Source organism: Piliocolobus tephrosceles, chromosome 3 (assembly GCF_002776525.5).
Source record: "Piliocolobus tephrosceles isolate RC106 chromosome 3, ASM277652v3, whole genome shotgun sequence".
Classification (NCBI taxonomy): Eukaryota; Metazoa; Chordata; class Mammalia; order Primates; family Cercopithecidae; genus Piliocolobus; species Piliocolobus tephrosceles.
In genome coordinates, this window is record NC_045436.1 from 115,081,328 (window position 1) to 115,102,823 (window position 21,496).

General features: G+C 40.0%; 1 protein-coding gene across 1 annotated transcript; it reads right to left on the reverse strand.

Moving 5' to 3' along the window:
• Nucleotides 1-209: 209 nt before the first annotated feature.
• Nucleotides 210-10,406, reverse strand: AREG (amphiregulin). The gene is made up of 6 exons (XM_023189789.2): nucleotides 10,136-10,406; nucleotides 8,781-9,029; nucleotides 6,275-6,476; nucleotides 4,978-5,130; nucleotides 2,542-2,653; nucleotides 210-461 (listed from the first exon to the last, which is right to left on the reverse strand). The coding sequence occupies exons 1-5, from the start codon at nucleotides 10,194-10,196 to the stop codon at nucleotides 2,560-2,562; spliced, it is 759 nt and encodes a 252-aa protein (XP_023045557.1). The 5' UTR covers nucleotides 10,197-10,406; the 3' UTR covers nucleotides 210-461; nucleotides 2,542-2,559.
• Nucleotides 10,407-21,496: the final 11,090 nt, after the last annotated feature.

Here is a 21,496-nt window from a genome sequence, read left to right on the forward strand (position 1 = left end):
TATTATAAACATTCATGTTTGTGGGAGAACTATGTGACTCTAGATTATAATTTTCCCATGAAGAGTGTCATCTAATAAAAAAATAAGTTTTAAAAATCAACATAAAGACAGTAAAAGGAGGGAGAAAAGCCTTTCTAAATGATCAACCAACTGTTAGGAGAAAAACACACTGGAGTCTTGCAATATCAAAACTAATATTCAAACTCTCAATCTGTTTGGTTAAAAAAGTTTAATGAGCTGTAAAATAAATACACTTCCATTAAATATTAAATAAATTATTTACAACTTGAAAAAATACTTTATACCTTCGTGCACCTTTATATACAGAAATAGCATAAAAAGTGACAATTGAAAGTTTAAAACCATCATAACAAAAAGGGTCCATTGTCTTATGATCCATTGGAAAGAGGACCAACTCATCATTTATGGCTATGACTTGGCAGTGACTCCAATGTGATATCCTGTGAGAAAATAAAATAAAACAAAATGTTACAGATAAGCTCAATCCCAGCTGATCATTAAGAAACTTTAAAGCATAATCAAGAATCAGAATTTCTATCAGTTGTTTTCTAGTACATCGTATAAGAAATGCTGATTTTTCAGAGACCAACTCTTACTTTGGCTTGAGTTCGTCTTTCACACCTGCTTTGATTATACACCTACTTCAGTAGAAGTCTGCATATGCTCAAACCTGTTGCATCAAATTCTGCTAATAAAAATACAACAGCAGTAATGAGAAATAGTTTTCATAACCAAATCTACGCAGTGGACATAATTAAAATCAAAGATTAAGTGTCTCAGTGTATTTATGATACACTTTTAATTTAGGAAAATTAGTACTGAGGGCATAATAGTAACTACCAGTTAGCACAGCATATTCTCTTTCCTAAAATAATTCTGGGATCTATGCTGAAAAATCTCAGTGGCACTAAAATAACCAAAAATTCATCCTTATTCACATTGGCGGTGTTAGCTTTACCACATTAAGCCAATACATTAAAAACTTTGATGCAATAAATACTGAGCATAGCATTGGTATGAATAATTATCCATTTTATGAATTATTGAGCTAATTCTGCAATAGGCTACTAACAAAATATCTGTACTTAACCAATGCTAAATATAGTGCTGTTCAAGCATCAGAACCATCTGGAGTGTACATTAGAAATAGAAATTCTGATTCAGTGGATTTAGGGTTGGGCTTAGGAATATGCATATTCAACAAGCACCTCAAGTAACTCTTTTTTTTTTTTTGTTTAAGATAGAGTTTCGCTCTTGTTGCCCAGGTTGGAGTGCAATGGCACGATCTCAGATTACTGCAACCTCCGCCTCCTTATTCAAGCAATTCTCCTGCCTCAGCCTCCCGAGTAGCTGGAATTACAGGCACTCACCACCAAACCCAGCTAATTTTTTATATTTTTGGTATAGAAAAGGTTTCACCATGTTGGCTAGGCTGCTCTTGCACTCCTGACCTCAGGTGATCCGCCCACTTCAGCCTCCCAAAGTGCTGGGATTATAGGCCTCAGGCACAGTGCCCAGCCCTCAAGTAACCTTAAACCTACAGAAGTTAGACAATCAATAACTGAAATGACATCATCTCTCTTGAATGTCTAAGGAAATAAAGTTCCTTAGTTCCTTCTTCAGGCAGACTTCTGACAGACTGACAGAAATCAAGTGTGTTCTTGATTTCCTTGCCTCCCTCTTCCTCTGGGAGTTTTCTTCCTTAGCTTCTCACTTTCATTGTCAATGAAATATTCCTTTTCACACTTTCTTACCTCATACCTACAACATGCTCAGCTCTCTCTCTTTACAAGAAAATAAAATATATGTTCTCACCAACTTATTTATCAAATTTACATCCCCTTCCCTTTCTACTTCCTTTTGTAAAAAAGAGTATTCAACCTATTGTCTGTCTCCATGCCCTCACATTTTCAGTGCAAGCACCCCCAACTGTGGCTCTCCACCATGTGAGCTCAACCTATCATCACAACTGTATCTCCCCTAACACTCATTTAGACTAAGCCATTTTTCACAAGTTTCTAAAATGATCTATTCCATTTCTCAGTATAACCCTTCCTTTCCATTCACAGTTTCTTGAACCAATCTCACTAGTCCTTCCAGGTTCACTTCTAAGGCCATCCTGAACATGTATTTTCCTCCTCCCTAAATAAATTCCACTGGATTCTTTCTGATTTTCACTGGAAACTTCTTATACTCCATTGGTTCCTTTCCCATGACATTTACTTTACATCTCTAGTATTCTGGTTTCTTATATATTTTTTTCCTATCTACTAAACAATAAGTTCTTTGAGAATAGGATCAGTGTCTCTCATATTTATATCCCTAATAATACTGATTAAACACATAGTCTATTCTCAATACTGAATTCCATCTCACACTCAAAGAATAATATTTTAATATAGCCATTGTTCATAGTGTATACATAATTAAGAACACATTCCATATTTTTCTTGAGATTATATAGTGTTAAATTTTTTAAATTATAGGATATGATCTAAAGATATATTTTAAAACTCAAACCTGTAATTTTATCTTCAGTTATGCTATAGCATGTACATTTCCATTCTCTTGTCGAAGTTTCTTTCGTTCCTCAGCTTCTCCTTCATATTTCGTGACGTATCGTTTTCTAAGACTTCAGAGAACAAGGCATTTTAATATTATCAAAGCTCTATTCATCTACATGTTTGATTGGGGTTTTTATGAGCACAGGGGGTTCTACTTCATTAGTAGTGATAGACCAGTAATCACTACACTTGACACTAAACCTAAATCTGGCTATAAAATATTACCAATTTCTAAGGGGGTATTTATGTTGACTTTATATAAACCTATTTCCAGAGGACTTATATTTAAATAAATGTGTCTTGATATGCCAGTTCTGAGAAGGTATGAAACACATCCAGATGTCTTGTTTTTGCAGAACTTAGCACAGCTGCCATGCACAATTGGAGAAGATAATAGTATAGTTTTGCCACAGGAAGACTCTATGTTCGCACTAACTAAATGATTAAATATTTTTAAAACAGGCTTACAAAACAAGTTGAGCTTTATTTATTTCTAGATATAAAATATATCCTTCTAGTTTAATTTACTGCTACTTTCCACTTTAAAAACTCAATTATTTAAAAACTTCTTGTTGTTGTATAAACAACCCCTGTTGTTAGGAGGTCTTTAACCCACCACAAAACATTATCATTAAAATCCTAAAAAGTATTCTTTTATTGTAATAGTAGAGGGAAAAACTCACCTCAATTAAGAAAACAAACCCAGCAACTTTTGCTTAGGTTTAGTGTTCGTTTTATGTTTCAAACACGAGTAGAATATGGGAGACAAGGGGGAAAAAAGCCACTGCTTGAGTTTAAGAGTGCTAACATAGGCCGGGCGCGTTGGCTCAAGCCTGTAATCCTAGCACTTTGGGAGGCTGAGACGGGCGGATCACGAGGTCAGGAGATCGAGACCATCCTGGCTAACACGGTGAAACCCCGTCTCTACTAAAAAATACAAAAAAAAAAATTAGCCGGGCAAGGTGGCGGGCGCCTGTAGTCCCAGCTACTCGGGAGGCTGAGGCAGGAGAATGGCGTAAACCCGGGAGGCGGGGCTTGCAGTGAGCTGAGATCCGGCCACCGCACTCCAGCCTGGGTGACAGAGCGAGACTCCGTCTCAAAAAAAAAAAAAAAAAGAGTGCTAACATAACAAAATCTATCCATTCTTCCCACAAAAATTAGGAAATATTTCAAGCTGAATAACTACAAGTTTAATTACTACAAAACATCTTCTTTAACTAGCGATTGTTTTGTTCTATCCTTAAAAATAATAATGGTTTGTCTGAGAGTCCCTCTCCTAAACCCCTTTGCATATCTGGCTTGCGGTACTAAAAAACCAGGACAAATTCTAGGGTGTACAAAACAAATTTAAGCTACTTATCAAACTTTATATGCATGATGAAATAATTTGTATGTGTCACTTTATCATGATATGATCTAAATTTAAAATAATTGTAAACAATGTCAGAAGATAAACCCTTGTTTCCTGAATGGTAGTCTTGGTAGATCATGTACACACTGGATAGCTGTTAAGGTTATTTACCAAGACCTAAAATTAGAAGAATGAGTCCCTTGCTTTTCCCAAGCTCTAGTAGGACATGAGTCATCACAGAGCCATTCATGTCCTCCCCCAACTTCCCTCATTCAGTGACTTCTGTTTGACAGACAATGCCATTTTGATGCACCCATCAGTGCCTACTACCTGGGACAGTCTAGTCCCAACATTCACTGGTGATGAAGTGAAGTGTGTGATCTGTTATTATGAGCACAGGGAAGATAGGCTGTAGTGAAACAGTAATAGAATTGTCCTTGCTTGCTATGCCATGTCATATGATGGAAACTTATTTTTTAATAATTGAGTTCTATATTTGATAGTAACAAAATAAGCATAAACTATAAGTAAATTAGTACCATGTTATATTCCTAACTCAGAATTTTGCATTCTAATATGAGCAGAAAACATATCTATTCTTGGCTGCTGATGATTTGTAGTTCTTTGTCGTTTTTGTTATCAAAGCAGTATGTCTGATACTATGAACCTCCTATAAACCAGGTCTTAATTAGCTTCTGAGACTTGATGAAGTATAGGATTTCACAGAAGTTATAACTATTTTCTGAGATTCTAAAGTAACCATGAGTAGAAAAATGACATGAAATAAACCCTCAATTATTTAGTTCAAAACTTTTCTAGATCTTCTATAAAAGGGCTTTACATATTAAATTTCAATGGTGGCCACGGTCATAAATATTGACCACTTTCTGTGATATTTGTCAATAAAATACAAAAATATAAACCAAAGATCATGTGACAACAATAGAATAATTCATCTAAAATACCAGAGTATGAGAGAAATACTGAAAAAATTAACCTCCCATTATTGTGTTAAGAATTTGTAAGTTATGTCATACTTACTGGACTGTAATAACAGCAATAGCTGTGAGGATCACAGCAGACATAAAGGCAGCGATGGCTGCTAATGCAATTTTTGGTAAACTACTGTCAATCATGCTGTGAGTTTTCATGGACTTTTCCCCACACCGTTCACCGAAATATTCTTGCTGACATCTACAAACAATTCACATTTAAAAATTATAATCACAAAAACATTCTGTGTATCTTAAGCTTACTTTCCAGATCATAAAGAACCATTTAATTCCAATACTAAAAAAGTTATGCCATGTACTCGTATTTTAAATAATGAGACACAGAATGCATTCTAACTAAGCATCTATTAGTATAAGAACAAGTTGAGATAAGTTTGGGTGTGATATTCCAAGAAGACACACCTTGTCATTCTTTGTGTTTCTTTTATGACCAACTGATGAGTTCAGTGATTTGTTATGCGGTTGATACATTCCACTACTATTTAATGTGCTAGCAGCTTGTGGGAGGTAAGCGGGGAGGAGGTTAAAACAACGTGAAAGATTATGTAAAAATTACCTTTAGGTCCTTTTTTAAAGGAGTTTTTTAAAAATACACACACACACACACACACACACACACACACACACACACACATATATATATATATATATAGAAAGAAAGAGAGAGAGAGAGAGCAAACACGAGCATGCACAAAAAATAATGGTTTATACTAGGGGTCAGTAAACTACAGCCCATGGGTCAAATCTGGCCATTTGCTGCTTTTTTGTTTTGTTAAACAACCTGCATGCAAAGAATAGTTTTTACATTTCTGTTTTGTTTTGAGACAGGGCCTCGCTCTGTCACCCAGGCTGTAGTGTAGTGGTGCGATCACAGCTCACTGCAGTCTCAACCTCTCGAGCTCAAGCAATTCTCCCACCTCAGCCTCCCAGGTTGCTGGGACTACAGGCTGTCAGCATTGTACTCAGCTAAATTCTTTTGTATTTTTTGTAGAGATGGGGTTTCATCCCATGTTGCCCAGGCTGGTCTCGAACTCTTGGGCTCAAGGGATCTGCCCACCTCGGCCCCCCAAAGTGCTGGGAATACAGGTGTGAACCACTGCACCCACCAATTTTTACATTTTTAAATGGTTACACTTTAATTGGTTGTTTCAGTACATATAACAATCTTGGCCTACTAAGCCTATAATACTTACTATCTGGTGCTTTAACAAAAAGTTTACTGACCCTGGGTTTATACATTGGAAAAAAAAATGGTTTCCTGCAGTTAGGGGTTTCAGACATGGTGCTAGAAATACAGAATTCTATATACTTTGAGGAAAACTTACTTGCATGTCACTGCTTCCAGGTTCTCTACATATTTGCATTCTCCGTGAATGCAGAAATTTCGAAATTCTGCATTACATGGATTTTTCTTCTTTCTGTTTCTTCTATTTTTTCCATTTTTGCCTCCCTTTTTCTTTCTTTTGGGTTTATCTGAAGTATTTTCACTTTCTGTCTTGTTTTGGGGGGGCTTAACTACCTGTTCAACTAAAACAGAAAAGATTTACTGACAAGAGTCTCTCAAACTTGAATATCATTTTAGAGACACGAGAGAAAGATGTCATAGCAGTGAGAGCTCACAGGAGTAACAGCCATGCACACCTCATTACCTAACACAAAATAAAAGTTAGAAAGGATTGAATAACTATAATGTATAATTTTCAGTTTTTTTCTACCAGAAAGTAGTGTCCACTCATGATTACAGTTGGGAATTAGTGAGTACTACGTGCAGGTGGAAAAAAATGAGAATTATAAATTAGAGTTACTCTACGTTATAATGCTCCAACTCCCAGATTACAACAGACTATAATCAAATTGATACTTTCCATGGAGCTCATTTCTGTGGTCAATCTATTTGAAAACAGGAGCCCAGGAACATTTGTATTCAATGCTTCAGAGATTTATCTTATCAGATCCACAGAAACTTTTGTTCAGTCTTGCAGTTATGCAAGGTGTAGTTTACCCACATACCAAATATAGGAAAGGGCTTTCCATGTTAGTGCTGTGCATTTTGTTACGCTAATGTCTGAAGAGGTTTATCCAAGTGAATATTTAGCAAACAGATTTCAGTAAAGAGAAAATACCATTAGTCATAATGGTCATGCAGCACCCATTAAATACAAAACATAAGAAACATAGTGAAGGTCAACTAGGGTAACAAAGACAGAATATCTGTGATTAAGGAAATGCAAAATAAATACTGAATATTTCAGCAGACTATTATAACATTTAACAAAAGTAAAATTAGTAGCAAATGTTTAAGAGGTGGTTATGCAATTTTTATGTTGAAACTTTTCTCTGATGATAAAAAAGCACAAGACAGAAAAGTCCTTTAAGAGAATATTTTGAATGAACATAACTTCACTTTATCAGATAGATGACAAACTATATAGACAGAGACAAATAATAAATAGACACTATGCCGAAGTGTTGCAATAAGCACTAACATCATGGACATTTAACTTAGCCTTTTGAAGGTATTCAGCCAATATTTTCACTCTATTTCACAATGCATTGCAATTTTAAGCACTAGTCATCATTTGTACTACTAATCATTTACTTGGTCTTCTGAAGTGTTAACAACTTGAAACATGTTTAAGAGAACAGTTTCTAGACACCCTGATGGTCTAATCTCATGCCTTCAAAAATAAGCACACATAAACCCCTTCCCCACCTCACAGAAAAGCACACTTTCAGAAGGAAGGGAACTAAGTGGAGTGTGTGCTGAAGGTTTTCTCACCTCCCACTCACTCCAGTCACTGTCCCTGTGGTACCGCTTGATGTCCCTTCACCAGTTCTCAGAACCAGACAGTTTCCCTGGGAGAAGCCAGGGAAACTCAAGCCAGGACAGAAAAGGCCTTCAAGAGCTCTGAAACCATCTTGCCCTGCCTCTGTAGTGGATGCTCTTAGGATATTTAGATATTGTTTATTGTTAACCTCTTCTTCCTTCAAACTCCAAAGTATGCAATATTTATCTCTCACTTTGGTACTTTCACTCCAAAGAAAGGGCCTTTTTAAAATATGAGATAACAGGGAAGTGAAAGAAACCATGGGTCACTATTATATAACTAACAAATGCGACCTGGGGTTAAAGAGTGATTTTAGCAATACAAATTCTATGTATATTCACCCTTCTTTAATATTTCCAGATGGCATTATTATTATTATTATTATTATTATTATTATTATTATTATTCCATCAGTTTCTCACCACCTAGTACTTAAATGCTAAAGTCTAATGCCTCCTGTCCCATTACTTCCTCTGCTGCCTTATTTGTGTTAAAATGCAGTTATCTGTGGTAGTGTGGGGGAAGGGGATACAAAAGCTAAGATAGATACAAAGTAGATAGGAATGGTTAATGTCTAAATTTGTCTCTCAGAATGGGGGTCATGTAGCTAAGTGGGAAAGAGCTTAGTGTCTCTTCTGCATAGAATCAAGCAAACTGGAGCTCTAATGTTAACTCATCTGCTTGTTACCCATGGAACCTAGAGGAAAACCTGTTTGGGCTTCAGTTATCACATCTGTAAAATGAGGATAACAATTCCTACTTAAAGTCATTGTGAAGATGAGGTTTAAAAATGAGACGTACATCATTTATGATCTGTCTGGCCAGATAGGATGTGTCCACATTATGGTTCTTTTTGTCTCAGTTTACCTAGGGGGGGGTACCCAACAGATGTACATACAATAAAGCCACTAAAAAATCTGGGGAGCAGCTCCACTTCTGAAACAGCTTTGCTCATATAAACCCACATCTCATAGGCCATATTTTTGCTTTATCCTCTACTCACCTCTGACTGAATCATCTACAATATAGCCAGGTATTTGTGGTTCGTTATCATACTCTTCTGAATAGTCATAGTCGACTCCAGAGGACAGTTCACTACTAGAAGGCATTTCACTCACAGGTGAAATTTCACTTCCTGAAGACATCTCACTTCTTGAGGTAACCTCAAATCCATCAGCACTGTGGTCCCCAGAAAATGGTTCACGCTTCCCAGAGTAGGTGTCATTGAGGTCCATTCCAGCAGCATAATGGCCTGCAGGGGATGGAATAAGGGAAAAAAAGAAAAGGTAAAGTGGGGTGCCTTTCTCTCCAGTCAGCTGTGTTAGGAAGAAATGTTTATCTTTTGACATCAAAGTAGTTATTGCACATGTGCTATTGTTTGTGATTGAGTCATTTCTATGAAAGAAACTTTACATTTTTGCCAGCAAGCAAATTCAGCTGTCCCAATTACAGAGCTGCTTTTATGAAGTTTTTCTTTTCCACAGATAATCCACATTAATTTCCACATGAAAAATATCCCGCCAAATTGGCAAATTAATCTAATACAATTACTTGATGGGTAATGTCTAAAAATTCCCATCACTTCACATTCCAAATGTATTTCTTTTTTGGCTAGAATGCCATCCTGGACGATTTCAATAGGTTCTAGATATAAATATCAGATTTTCTTAACATGTGTTCATATTTTTAAAAGATTATGTACATAAAATGTAAAACATAATATAAACAGTGGTTAATTATATCGATTATTATTGTCATTTTTCATTATTATTATTATTATTATTATTATTACTACTACATAGACAATAAACTGAGTACTAAGATTTGGGGCCCAGAATTAAGGCACTGCTTTATCTTGCTTTTCCTTAGGTCTCAATAAAACAGCATCAGAGTGGTGTTTTTAACCCCTCGCCGGGACACTCTGAGTCCCTCTAGGAAGGTAAAGAAGAAATCACTATACAGAGGAGATGGAGAATTAGGCAGGAGGCAGCAAACACTGCTGGGTTCAAGATCTGCGGAAATCACTTCACCTCTCTAGACCTTGGTCTTTTTAATCTGTGAAACGAAGGGTTAGGTTCAAATGATCTCTCCCGTCTCCTCAGCTAAACTAAAGAAAAAGTACAGGGATTCCCTGGAACACTTTGTCCTGGACGTCTGAGACACCTTGTCCTGGACGTCTGAGACATCTGCCCTTCTCTCTTCCTCCTAGGGAGGGAGCTACAGTGATCCCCTCCTGCGGCGCAGGGTCCGGGGAGCTAAAGGGCGATTTTTCGAGAAGCAAGAGCCAAACTCAAGAGGCAACAGCTTTTGCCTGCCATGGGAGGACAGTCCAGCAGTTCAGCGCCGGTGAATCCTCACCTGAGCCGAGTATCAAGAGCGACAGCACCACCGGCGCCGGCGGCAGCAGCGGGGCTCTCATTGGTCCTTCGGAGCGGCGGCGTCTCGGTCTCTGGGGCAACTCGGTCTCTGGGACGCGAGTTGTGGCCAAAAGGAGCGGGTGTTGGAAGAGCAAGTGGAGACCGGGAGTGTGCGCCGCTCCCTAAGGCTTGGGGAGCTCGGGGCGGCGGGCGCGGCGCCTCGGGCTGTCCCGGGACCTCTGGGGCGCTGGCACCCAGGTGTGCGAACGTCTGTAGGGCGGCGCGCACCTGCTGCTTTATAGGCTCAGCCGGGAGGGGGCCGCAGCCCATGACGTCAAGGCCGGGCCGTGGGTGGAGGCAGGCGGCGCCCCAGAAGGTGCTACCCGAAAACCACGCGCGGTGGACACACGCCCCGCCTCCCTCGTGCGTAAGGATTCGCGGAGAGGAAGTGGAATTTAAACCTCTAGCTGCAAGCAGTTTTTGAGGGCGAGCAGGACTGGAGTTTGGGAACTAGTATCAGACAGTTAAAAATCCCGACGTTTCAAATTCTGACAACCTCTTTGTACACTTAACATCTACAACAGACGGGGATTAAATAGAAGAGTTCCGTATTTAGATGTAAAAGTACTTTAAGACCAAGAATGACTTTGCCTGATGTTTCCAACAAGGATAAAGGATGAGAGAGAACTCTTAATGAGGAATTATTTCTTGTAGGATGGGCTTCTATCTCAATCAAGAACCCCTTCCCACCCATTTCTGTGAAAGTGGCCAGAATTTCAAATCCCCTCACTCCCTATTTCTTTATGTGGCCCAGGGCCCTCAACATTAATATTTATGATGATTTATTATCGCCAGATTATGCACTTAAAATTTTACCTACACCGTCCCACAGTCGATAATGTTCAAAGCCAGGTGGATTTGAATTCTTCATCTGCTCTGAAATCTGCTGTTTTCCACTCTGATAAAGGAATTTAGGATTAAACTGATCCTTGAAAACGGTTTCTGGGAAGAACAATATTTAGCCTAAAGGATAATTTCTACTGGTGGCATACTGGCATTTAGGTGAAGGATAGTGTTCTAGACTGTGCCTCTCAAATCCCAAGATAAAAAGGTCAGCATTGATGGCCCACTTACAACCTAGTAGGATATTTAATCATGACAAGTAGATAAAATGAAGAGGAGGCAGGAAGCTGCTTAATTTGACTAACTTGGATGTACTGTCAACTAAAGAACTGGATTTCTCTTGACTTGAAGAAGAGAAAAACCATTGTTCATTTTCCTTCACCTGGAGATATGTATCCCTTTCCTGATAGTTTCAGTAACACAGCCCTTTTAAGAATGTGGGTCAGGCCAGGCGCAGTGGGCTCATGCCTGTAATCCCAGTACTTTGGGAGGCCGAGGTGGGTGGATCACCTGAGAGTCAGGAGTTCGAGAGCAGCCTGACCAAGATGGCGAAACCCCATCTCTACTAAAAACGCAAAGAAAATTAGCCGGGCGTGATGGCGCGTGCCTGTAGTTCCAGCTACTCGGGAGGGCTGAGACAGGAGACTCCCTTGAACCCGGGAGGCAGAGGTTGCAGTGAGCCAAGGTCATGCCACTGCACTCCAGCCTGGGTGACAGAGCGAGACTCCGACTCAAATAATAATAATACTAATAATAATAATAATAATAATAATAATAATAATAATAATGTGAGTCACAGTGCATCTGTCCTAATTCTGGGAAATATTTTAAAAGATCACTTATTTTTAATGGTATATCACAGTGCATAGTCCAAATAATATCATGCATTTAGTAGAATGAAATAATCATGAATCATGCCTTCTATTCCACATTTGTTGAGAGCATATTTTGTGTGAGCCACCTGCTTTATTTTTTATGAAGAGGAGCAGTATAGGTTCACCAGGAGCTCAGTGGTATGGGCCAGAAACAAAGTAATTCTAATACATCAAATGATAAGAAGTTTCAGAATGCCATGGAAAACTAGGACATGGTTTAATTTTGCCTCTGTTTAATGGAAAGCTCTGTGGACAGATGAGGAGGCCCCTCAAAGGCCTTCCCAGCAAATCTTTTACATGGAATAAAGACCTGATGTCAGGGTATGACCAAGTATGGGAAATAAGGCTAGAAAAGTGTCATGCGCATTCCAAAGTGAAGTAGGGGCCTGCGCTGTCATCTGTTCTGGTGGATGAGGCAATTGTGATTCAGAGAGATTGAGAGACTTGCCCAAAGATTTCAAAAGATTCTTTTGGAGACTTTGTTTGGAGCTCACACAGTTGGTCTACACTGTTGCACCTTTATGCTCTCATAGGCTTCGTTTCTGTTCTAGCCGTATTTTTCTCATTTTCTTCTTCTTTTTGATTGACAATTAACTTCATATTTGTAGTATATGACATGATGTTTTGATATATGTATACATTGAGGTTAAATCAAGCTATTTAACATATGCAATACTTTCCATTTTCTTACTCTTGTTATTGAGGTGAAAACACATTGTGCAGATCAATCATCAGAAATGTTTCACTTTCTATTTGAAGAGAAAGTGGACTATTTATATTGGAAACAGCTTAGTCTTTTTCCAGTTGGAAATTCAGAGGGTGATCATTTACAATGATGTGGCACATAACCTAGATCATGAGGGCAGCATAGCTTAGTGTTTTGGATGAGCTTAAGAGTCAAACCCATGTGGATTTTCATATACAAATTCCACCACATACTAAGTTACTTAATATTTGAAAGATTCAGATTCCTCATCTGAAAATAAAAAATAAAGATAATTACATGCTCTTAAGCAGATCAAATGGATAAGATACATGAACAAGTAATACCAGATCCTAGCATATAGTGAGTGCTCAATAAATGACAACTATCGTGAATACCCTTGATATTATGATACACTATGTAAATCATATTTAAGAACTAAAGGACTCTTATAAATGGAGCTACAGAGCAAGTGAAGTAATCTTCTTCAATATTTTCAAGCCATGAACTTAGTACTTACTTCTCATTAAGACTGACCATTTTGGGTATTTTATGGTGCATCATTGGGTAGCATGGAGCGTCATCACAACCACACACTCACTGATGTGTCATGGCATTCTGGAATATATGCATGAGTTGGAAACCAACCCTATGTAAATGTAGGATTCTTTATATCAACATTCTGCATGCTAGGCTGAGACAAAGAGGAACAATTTCAAAAAGTTTGAGTAGCAGCCCTTTTTTATCATGATAAATTGATGGTCCCTTAATCTAAGTATAGGTTAAGGGCAGCCCTAAGAGGAAATGCTCCTAACCACTCAATGTGATGCCTACTTCATGAGTCCTGATATTTCATATGAATAGTGAAATGATTTCACCTTGGCTCTGCTGAAAGATGTGCTATGACATCAAAAGTATAATCATGTTCATATAATTGATATTGAATTTTTATAGATAGTCCTAGAGTGAGTAAGTATTGCATCACAGTTACTTTTGTGAGTCAACACGCAAACCTCCAAACCAGAATTAAGAAATCCTCCAATGTATAAGCAACATTCCCTATATTATTAATAAATGCACTAGATTCATTTAGACATATATAATGTTCTTTTTATTTTATAATTTATCCATACTGAAGAATACATCCATCAGGCTGGGCACGGTGACTCACGCCTGTAATCCCAGCACTTTGGGAGGCCAAGGCAGGTGGATTATCTCAGGTCAGGAGTGTGAGATCAGCCTGGCCAACATGATGAAACCCTGTCTCTACAAAAACGACAAAACTTAGCCAGGTGCAGTGGCAGGCACCTGTAGTCCCAGCTACTCGGGAGGAAGACTGAGGCAGAAGAATCATTTGACTGCAGGAGGCAGAGGTTGCAATGAGCCAAGATCATGCCACTGCACTCTAGACTGGGTGACAGAGAGTGAGACTCTGTATCAAAATATATATATAATTTTTAGTTCCTTCAAAAATAAGCCTTAACTGAGCATTTTGAGTACCTTGATATACCAATAAAGTCAAATTACAGTTAACTTTTTAACACTGTGGTGTGAAAGGGTGCCTATCTGATATGAGAAAAATCCATGTATAAATTTCGACTCCCCCAAAACTTAACTACTAATTCCCTACTGGTGCTTAGAACACTTATTGATAATATAAAGTTGATTAACATTATTTTTTGTGTTATATGTATTGTATACTCTATTCTTACAATAGGCTAGAGATAAAAATTCTTAAGAAAATCATAAGAGAAATATATTTACTATTTATTAAGCAAAAGTGGTCATTATAAAGCTCTTTAGCCTCATTATCTTCATGTTGAATAGGCTGAGGAGTTAAGGGCTAGTCTTGCTGTCTCAGGAGAGGCAGAAGCAGAAGAGGTGGAAGGGGAGGCAGGAAATATTTTTAGGCCATACAGTTCATCTGCAGATTTTTTCAAATTGTTGCAAATCTCAGAAAACTTTTCCATTACATGTACTGAAAAATGTCTGTGTATAAGTGGACCTTCGTATTCCAAACCCATAGTATTCAAGGCTCAGCTATACTTTCACAGCCTCAACAGTGTGGCTTTTGCAGAGCAAGGACTGGCAGATGGGGTTGAGGGCAGTGGATGATTATATACAATAGAAACTAAGCAAATGTAATATGCTATTGAGGCAGGAGAATAGGCTCTGGAGGCAGGGTACCTAAGGCCGACTCATGCTGACTGGATATCAGAGGCTACTCCCTTTGAAACCCTCCTTTTGCTGTGTGGCAGTTGCTACCTGGCAGCTGGATTAGTCCCCTCCCACAACCAATCAGACTGGTCACAGGCTTACTCTTCAACTGATCAGACTGGTCACAGGGCACTAGCGTGAACCAATGGGAAACCTCTAGAGGTTATATAAACTCCAGAAAATTCTGTAACCAGTGCTCCTGAGCTTCTGGAGCCTGCTTCCTCCCTGTGAAGTGTACTTTCATTTGAAATAAATATCTGCTTTGGCTTGTCTTGCTTGTGTGCTTTGTCCAATTCTTTGTTCGAAATGCCAAGAACCTGGACATCTACCCTCAACCAGCAAGCCAGTCAGTAGGTAAACCCAAAGATTAGGTTTTGTATTTCTTTCTCTCTCTCTCTTTTCCTTTCCAACTCAGGACCTTTGGTGGAAAGCATCTAAGCATGGAGGCAACTGCAGGTTTCTGGCCAGGGCCACTCTGGTGAAACTGAAAGTTTTCACCTGGGCCACCACCTGGTTTGGGTGAGGGACCTGAGTCCTTTTCTTTCTCAGTCTTTCAGTGACTATTTCCTAGTAGCCCCTAGGGATATTGAGGGTAACTAGCTGGGACCACTTTTCAGTGTTAGCTGAAAGGCAAGGAGTGAATGGGGATAGCTGGCCTTACTCAGAAGGGGAAGCAACCATTTTCTATCTTATAGTCCCTGATCCCTATGTGTGAAAGAATTGGCAGCAGCAGCTTGTCCAGGGTGAACTCACACACATTTCAGGTGCCTTAAACCTTCTTTCTTTATACTAAATTCTCCCCTTTCCCTACTTGACTGGTTAAAAACAAGTCGGGGGTTTGGGCATGTTGTAGATGGTCTGTGTAAGTCACCGGGCGGGGGTGTGATTCGTGGAAGGTAATCTATTATAATTTAATCTTGCCTAAATTTAGAGAGTTAAGTAGTTGTTCTAAGTGGGACAGGAAAACCCAAAGGGTTGTAATCGTAGAAGTCGAAGCCTTCTAGAAGCTGAGGCCTTCATCGGGGGACAAGAAGGAAAGTTCATAGTGGGTCATCAGTGGTGAAATTGGTGCCAGCACTCATCTAAGGTCAGAGAAGTCTGACAGACTAAGTCAGGGGCCCTAAAGTGGGGAGATTCCCAGGGACCCCGGTCAGGACCCAGAATTCTTCCAGGAGGACACCCTGGGTAAAATTTGGATCTTCTAATACTTCTCTAAGTCCAGACCACTATGGGCAACTCTACATCTATCACACCTGATTCTTCTTTGGGAAACTCTCCATCTATTCCACTTGCTTCCCCGCTTGGCTGCATCCTCCACCATTGGACACTATCCTGCAATTAGGCCTATTTTGTACGAGGCAGGGCAAATGGTCAGAAATCCCACATGTACAGGTCTTCTTAGCCCTATACCAAAATCTAATAGATATTATAGATGGCCCCCTTTTACAAGAGCCACCTGTCTCAGGGTGAACAGCAACCACCCCCATATAGCCCCTTGCCAAGTGTTCCTGAGACTAAAACCCAAACATTGGGCATCTTACCAAGTCCTCCTCACACTCAGAGGTGAACACCATATTTGACTCTCCCTCTATCCCTTCTACCCCATAAGGAAGTAGCAAGAACTGTGGGGCAATTCCTAGTTTAGGCTCCTTCTCTATAACTAATATACAACAGTGTAAGGAAAAGCCAGGAAACTACCCTGAGAATCCTAGGAAATTTACAGATGATTTCATTGTAGCAAACTGTTGCACCTCCTTTGTAAAGGAATGAATCTTTGAGGCCACCCATTGGGAAGTGGACAATTTATTCACCTGAAACCCTCAGGGAAATCACCTGAGCCCAGACACAGTCCCCACTACTGATCTTAATTGGAACTATAACACATTCATGGGAATGAACAACTAAGCTAAATTGCTTGAGGCCCTCCTTGAAGGAATGAGAAAGGGAATAACTGAGGAAGTAAATTATAATAAAGTAAGGGAGATTACACAGGGCAAGGAGGAAAATCCAGCCATGTTTTACGGCAACCTGGAATAAAATAAAAGCCTTTTAGAAATATACTAATCTGAACCCTTCCTTTCCCAAAGGCAAAATATTAATGGCACAACATTTTATAAGCCAGTCCACACCGGATATTAGATGTAAGCTCCAAAAGCTACAGATGGAGCCATAAACTATAATCAAAATCAACTTCATGATACTACCTATATGTGTATAACTACTGTGATCTGGAGGAAGGAAACAGGGAACAGAGTAAAGAAAACCAGCAAGCCAAAATTATGGCAGCCATCATTGGTGATGCCCTGAATGCCCAAAAAGCATCCAAGGGAAACCCAAAGGGTCGTAAGGATAATGCCAACAGGGGCTCTTGCTTCAAGTGCAAGGAACCTGCTCATTGGACAAAGGACTGTACCAAGCCTCTGCCAAAACCAGGCCAAAAATGTGAAGGTGCCAGTTATGATCCTTGGCACTGGAGGATTGACTGCCTCCACTCCCACCCAGAAGCTCAGTCAGGCAAAACTCCAGCAGTGCTAAAAGAGGAATCAGACGACGACTGAAGAGGCCTGGGGTCTTTCTTAACAACCCTGTCCAGGAACACCGTAGTTACTACCAAGGAGCCCGGAGTAACTCTGGACATCCTGAGCAACCAAATTCAGTTTCTTTTCGATACAGGGCCAAATTATACTGTCCTTACTGCTCGTGTAGGAAAACTATCCCCCCAGTCCACAAGTGTTAGGGAAATAGAAGGAAAGTCACAAACAAGATTCTTTACTCCTTTGTCAATTGAGAAATTTTCCAACAGGAATTTCTAGAAGTACCAAGCTGCCCAGTCCCCCTGTTGGGAAGAGATATTATTGTTAAAATAAGGGTACTATTACAATTGAAGTGTCACCCAGTGAAATTGCCAAAAGTCAAACATATAGACAATGCCCCAGACCACACTAATAAACAGGTTAACCCACTTGTATGGCATACTGGGAAACCAGGGAAGGCTAAAACAGCAGTGCCAGTCAAAATACAGCTTAAAGACCCCAATTATTTTTCCAATAAAGAACAATACTGAATTAAGTTGGAAGCAAGAAAAGGCCAGCACGCATAGTTGAGGTATCATTTACCATTGGGCTCTTAAAATCCTGCAGTTCTTCCTGCAACACCACCATCTTACCCATTCTAAAGTCAGGGTAATGCCAGTTAGTAGAGGACCTCAGAATAATTAATGAGGCTATTATCCCTGTCCACCTATTGGTGGCAGATCCGTATACCCTCCTGGCTCAAGTGCCATGGGATGCAAAATGGCTCTCAGTCCTAGACTTACAAGATACTTTATTCTCTATTCCTCTGGCCCCAGGGTCCCAGTACCTTTTTTCCCTTTGAATGGGAAAATCCTAATACCAGAGAAAAACAACAATACGCTTGGATAGTGCTCCCTCAGGGACTTTGGGATAGCCTCCATTTCTTTGCCCAAGCCTTAGAGAGGGATCTGAGGGATCTGCAACTGGAGAACAGGAGCGTACTCCAGTATGTGGATGACCTCCTTGTGTGTAGCCCAACTTAGAAGGCTTCTACCAAAGTACTATAAAAACCTTGAATTTCCTGGCTGACAGGGGATACAAAGTATCCAAAAGGAAGGCTCAGATTACCCTCCAATGGGTCCAATATTTACGATATGTCTTAAAACCCAGAACCAGCAAATATCCATGAAACAAGTGCAAGCCATATGTGACTTGACTTCCCAACCCACCCCCCTACCCTCCCCACCCTACCCCCTGCCACCAAGCAGCAGCTTTGTTGTTTTTTGGGAATGGCCAGATTTTGCAGGATATGGGTGCCAAATTTTGGGCTCATGGCAAAGCCCCTGTATGAAGCAACAAGGTGGCCCCAAAAATGAGCTAATGGAATGGATCCCAGACATGAGAGAAGCCTTCACCAAGCCAAAACAGGCCCTTACCCAGGCTCCTGCTTTTGGCATCCCAGGCCTAACTTAAGCAGAGAAGAAGGGCATAGCTGTGGGAATGCTAGCCCAGAAATTAGGATCACAACCCAGACCAACCACCTACTTTTCCGAAAGGTTTGATGGAGTGGTCTTGGGATGGCCAAGTTGCCTGCTGGCAATACCAGCCCCTGCTATGTTAGTGGAGGAAAGTTGCTCTCTGCCAACCATTGGAAATTAGGTAAAGTCAGTCTTAGAGATAAAGGGACACATCTGGATGATGGGGGAAAGGCTAACCAACTACCAGGACATGCTCCCAGACAATCCAGATGTAACCCTTAAAACCTGTAAGACTTCGAATCCAGCTTCGTTGCTTCTCATAGGCCCAATAACGAATCATTCCTGTGAGCAGGTAATTATAAATACATATGTTAGCCCACCTGACTGAAAAACATCAGCCTCTCCCACATTCAGAGGATGATTGGTTCACAGCCAGCAGTAGTTTTGTGTCAGATTGGGAGCACTGATCTGGATATGCAATGGTGAATCACAGCACCATTACTGAAACCCAGCCGCTGCTCCCTGGCACCTCAGCAAAAAAGGCTGAAATCATTGCTCTCACCCGAGCATTAATGTTGGGACAAAAGCTTGACATCTACACAGATTCTACATATGCATTCCTTGTGATTCATGCTCATGCTACAAACTGGAAAGAAAGGGGACTACCAACTAGCAAACACTCCTTTATAAAACATGGGTCTCAAATGTTCAGCTATTGGAAGCAATACACCTGCCAAAGGCCATAACTATAATCCAGTGTAGAGAGCATCAAAGGGGCTTAACCCCTGTAGCACAAGGGAACAGAAAGGCTGATAGAGAAGCCAAAGCTGCAGCCCTCAGGTTGCAATTCCAACAGACCCTAGTACTGATTCCTTTCTATGACTGATTCCCTAGTGGAACCTAAATATACACTACAGGAAGAACAGTTAATAAAGGGGCTAGGGGGACAAAAACAAGGATCCTGGTGGTATATGGGAACGAAAATACATCTCCCTCAAACAACCCCAATGGAGGATTATAAAACCTCTGCATGACTCTTTCTATATGGTGAGAGATGCTAACCTGACCATGTTCTTCACTGGGCCTAACTTAGCTTTGGTGGTTAAGCAGGTCTTTCAAGCCAGATCACTGTGTGCACTTAACAAACCAGGAAACAAAATGCCTCCTCTAATAGAACCGGTCCAGAGGAGAGGAACTTACCCAGGGAAACACTGGCAATTAGACTTCACCCATATGCCAGCTTGCAGAGGATTCAAGTTTTTGTTAGTGTTAATAGATATATACCTTTACTGGCTGGGTCAAAGCTTACCCTACCAGAACAGAGAAGGCTAATGAGGTTATACGTTTCTCTTAAAAGAAATAATCCCCTGGTTTGGGTTACCTCGGAGTCTCCAAAGTGACAAAGGTCCATCATTTATCTCCCAAATAACTCAAGGGTTGGTAAAAGCTCTTGGAATCAAATACTATTTACATTCAGCATGGAGGCCTCAATCCTCTGGGAAAGTAGAAAGTGCTAACCAAACTCTAAAATGAGCATTAAGCTATATAAGGAAACATCAGAAACTTGGATCAACTTACTGCCCATAACTCTTTTAAGGATTTGTAATATCCCTATAGAAAAAATTAATATAAGCCCATATGAAATGTTATACAGAAGACCATTCTTAAGTAATGATCTAATTACTGAAATTAATTAATTAATTAACCAGTCCAGAAACAACCAGTTTAGTAAAATACCTAGTTAACCTAGGACAATTTCAGCAGGCTTTACAAAAGTTTGCAACTCAAAGGCTTCCCATACCAGGAACTAGCCAACAATCCAAAATCAGGCCAGGAGATAAAGTACTTGTTAAAACATGGAAAGAGGGATCATCTGTTCAATAACTGCAACCCAAATGGAAGGGACTGTTTTCAGTGGTACTGGCCACGCCTTCTGTGGTCAAGGTACTAGGATTAGATAGTTGGATACATCTATCAAGAATTAAGTCTGTGATACCTGAAGCCCCGGACCTAGAACCTCAAGTTCCCACCAGCCACTACACCTGTGATCCTGTGGATGACCTGAAGTACCTGTTTAGAAGACAGCCAAAATATATTATCTACAAACTTCCCTTGGTGTTTTGTTATATAGTTACTATAGGCTGGATAATGATAACCATGTTTCTTTCTTTCTTTCTATCTGTCGATCGATCTATCAATCATCTATCTATATAGATACATATATATGTTTTGCAGTTGATCCTTTTTTTCAAATGGTTGGAATCATTTCCGTTGTAGTAATTAAGCAGAATGTTTTAATTCATTCCTGACAGCATAGGTATTCAACCTTTGAAGTTCCCATTAAATCTTTTAACCAAATTCATTGCCTCTGGCCTAAAGGCAATCAGCTTCAGATGACCAGTCAACAAGGCTTCCAGCAAGTTCCAAATGAAGGTAGCACCTGTGGCCTTCAAGAAACTACCCTGTTTCTACTAGACGGAGCATGGAAAGAGTTCCATGATCCCCAGTAGATAGGGACTCCAACCCAACTCAGCATGAAGCAGTTATACAAAAAAGACCATCAGTCACTCTGCCTCTCATAAAGATTTATGGGGATCACTTCTCTCAGGGGGGAAATGACGCAGGAGAACAGGGTCTGGAGGCAGGGAACCTAAGGCTGACTCGTGCTGACTG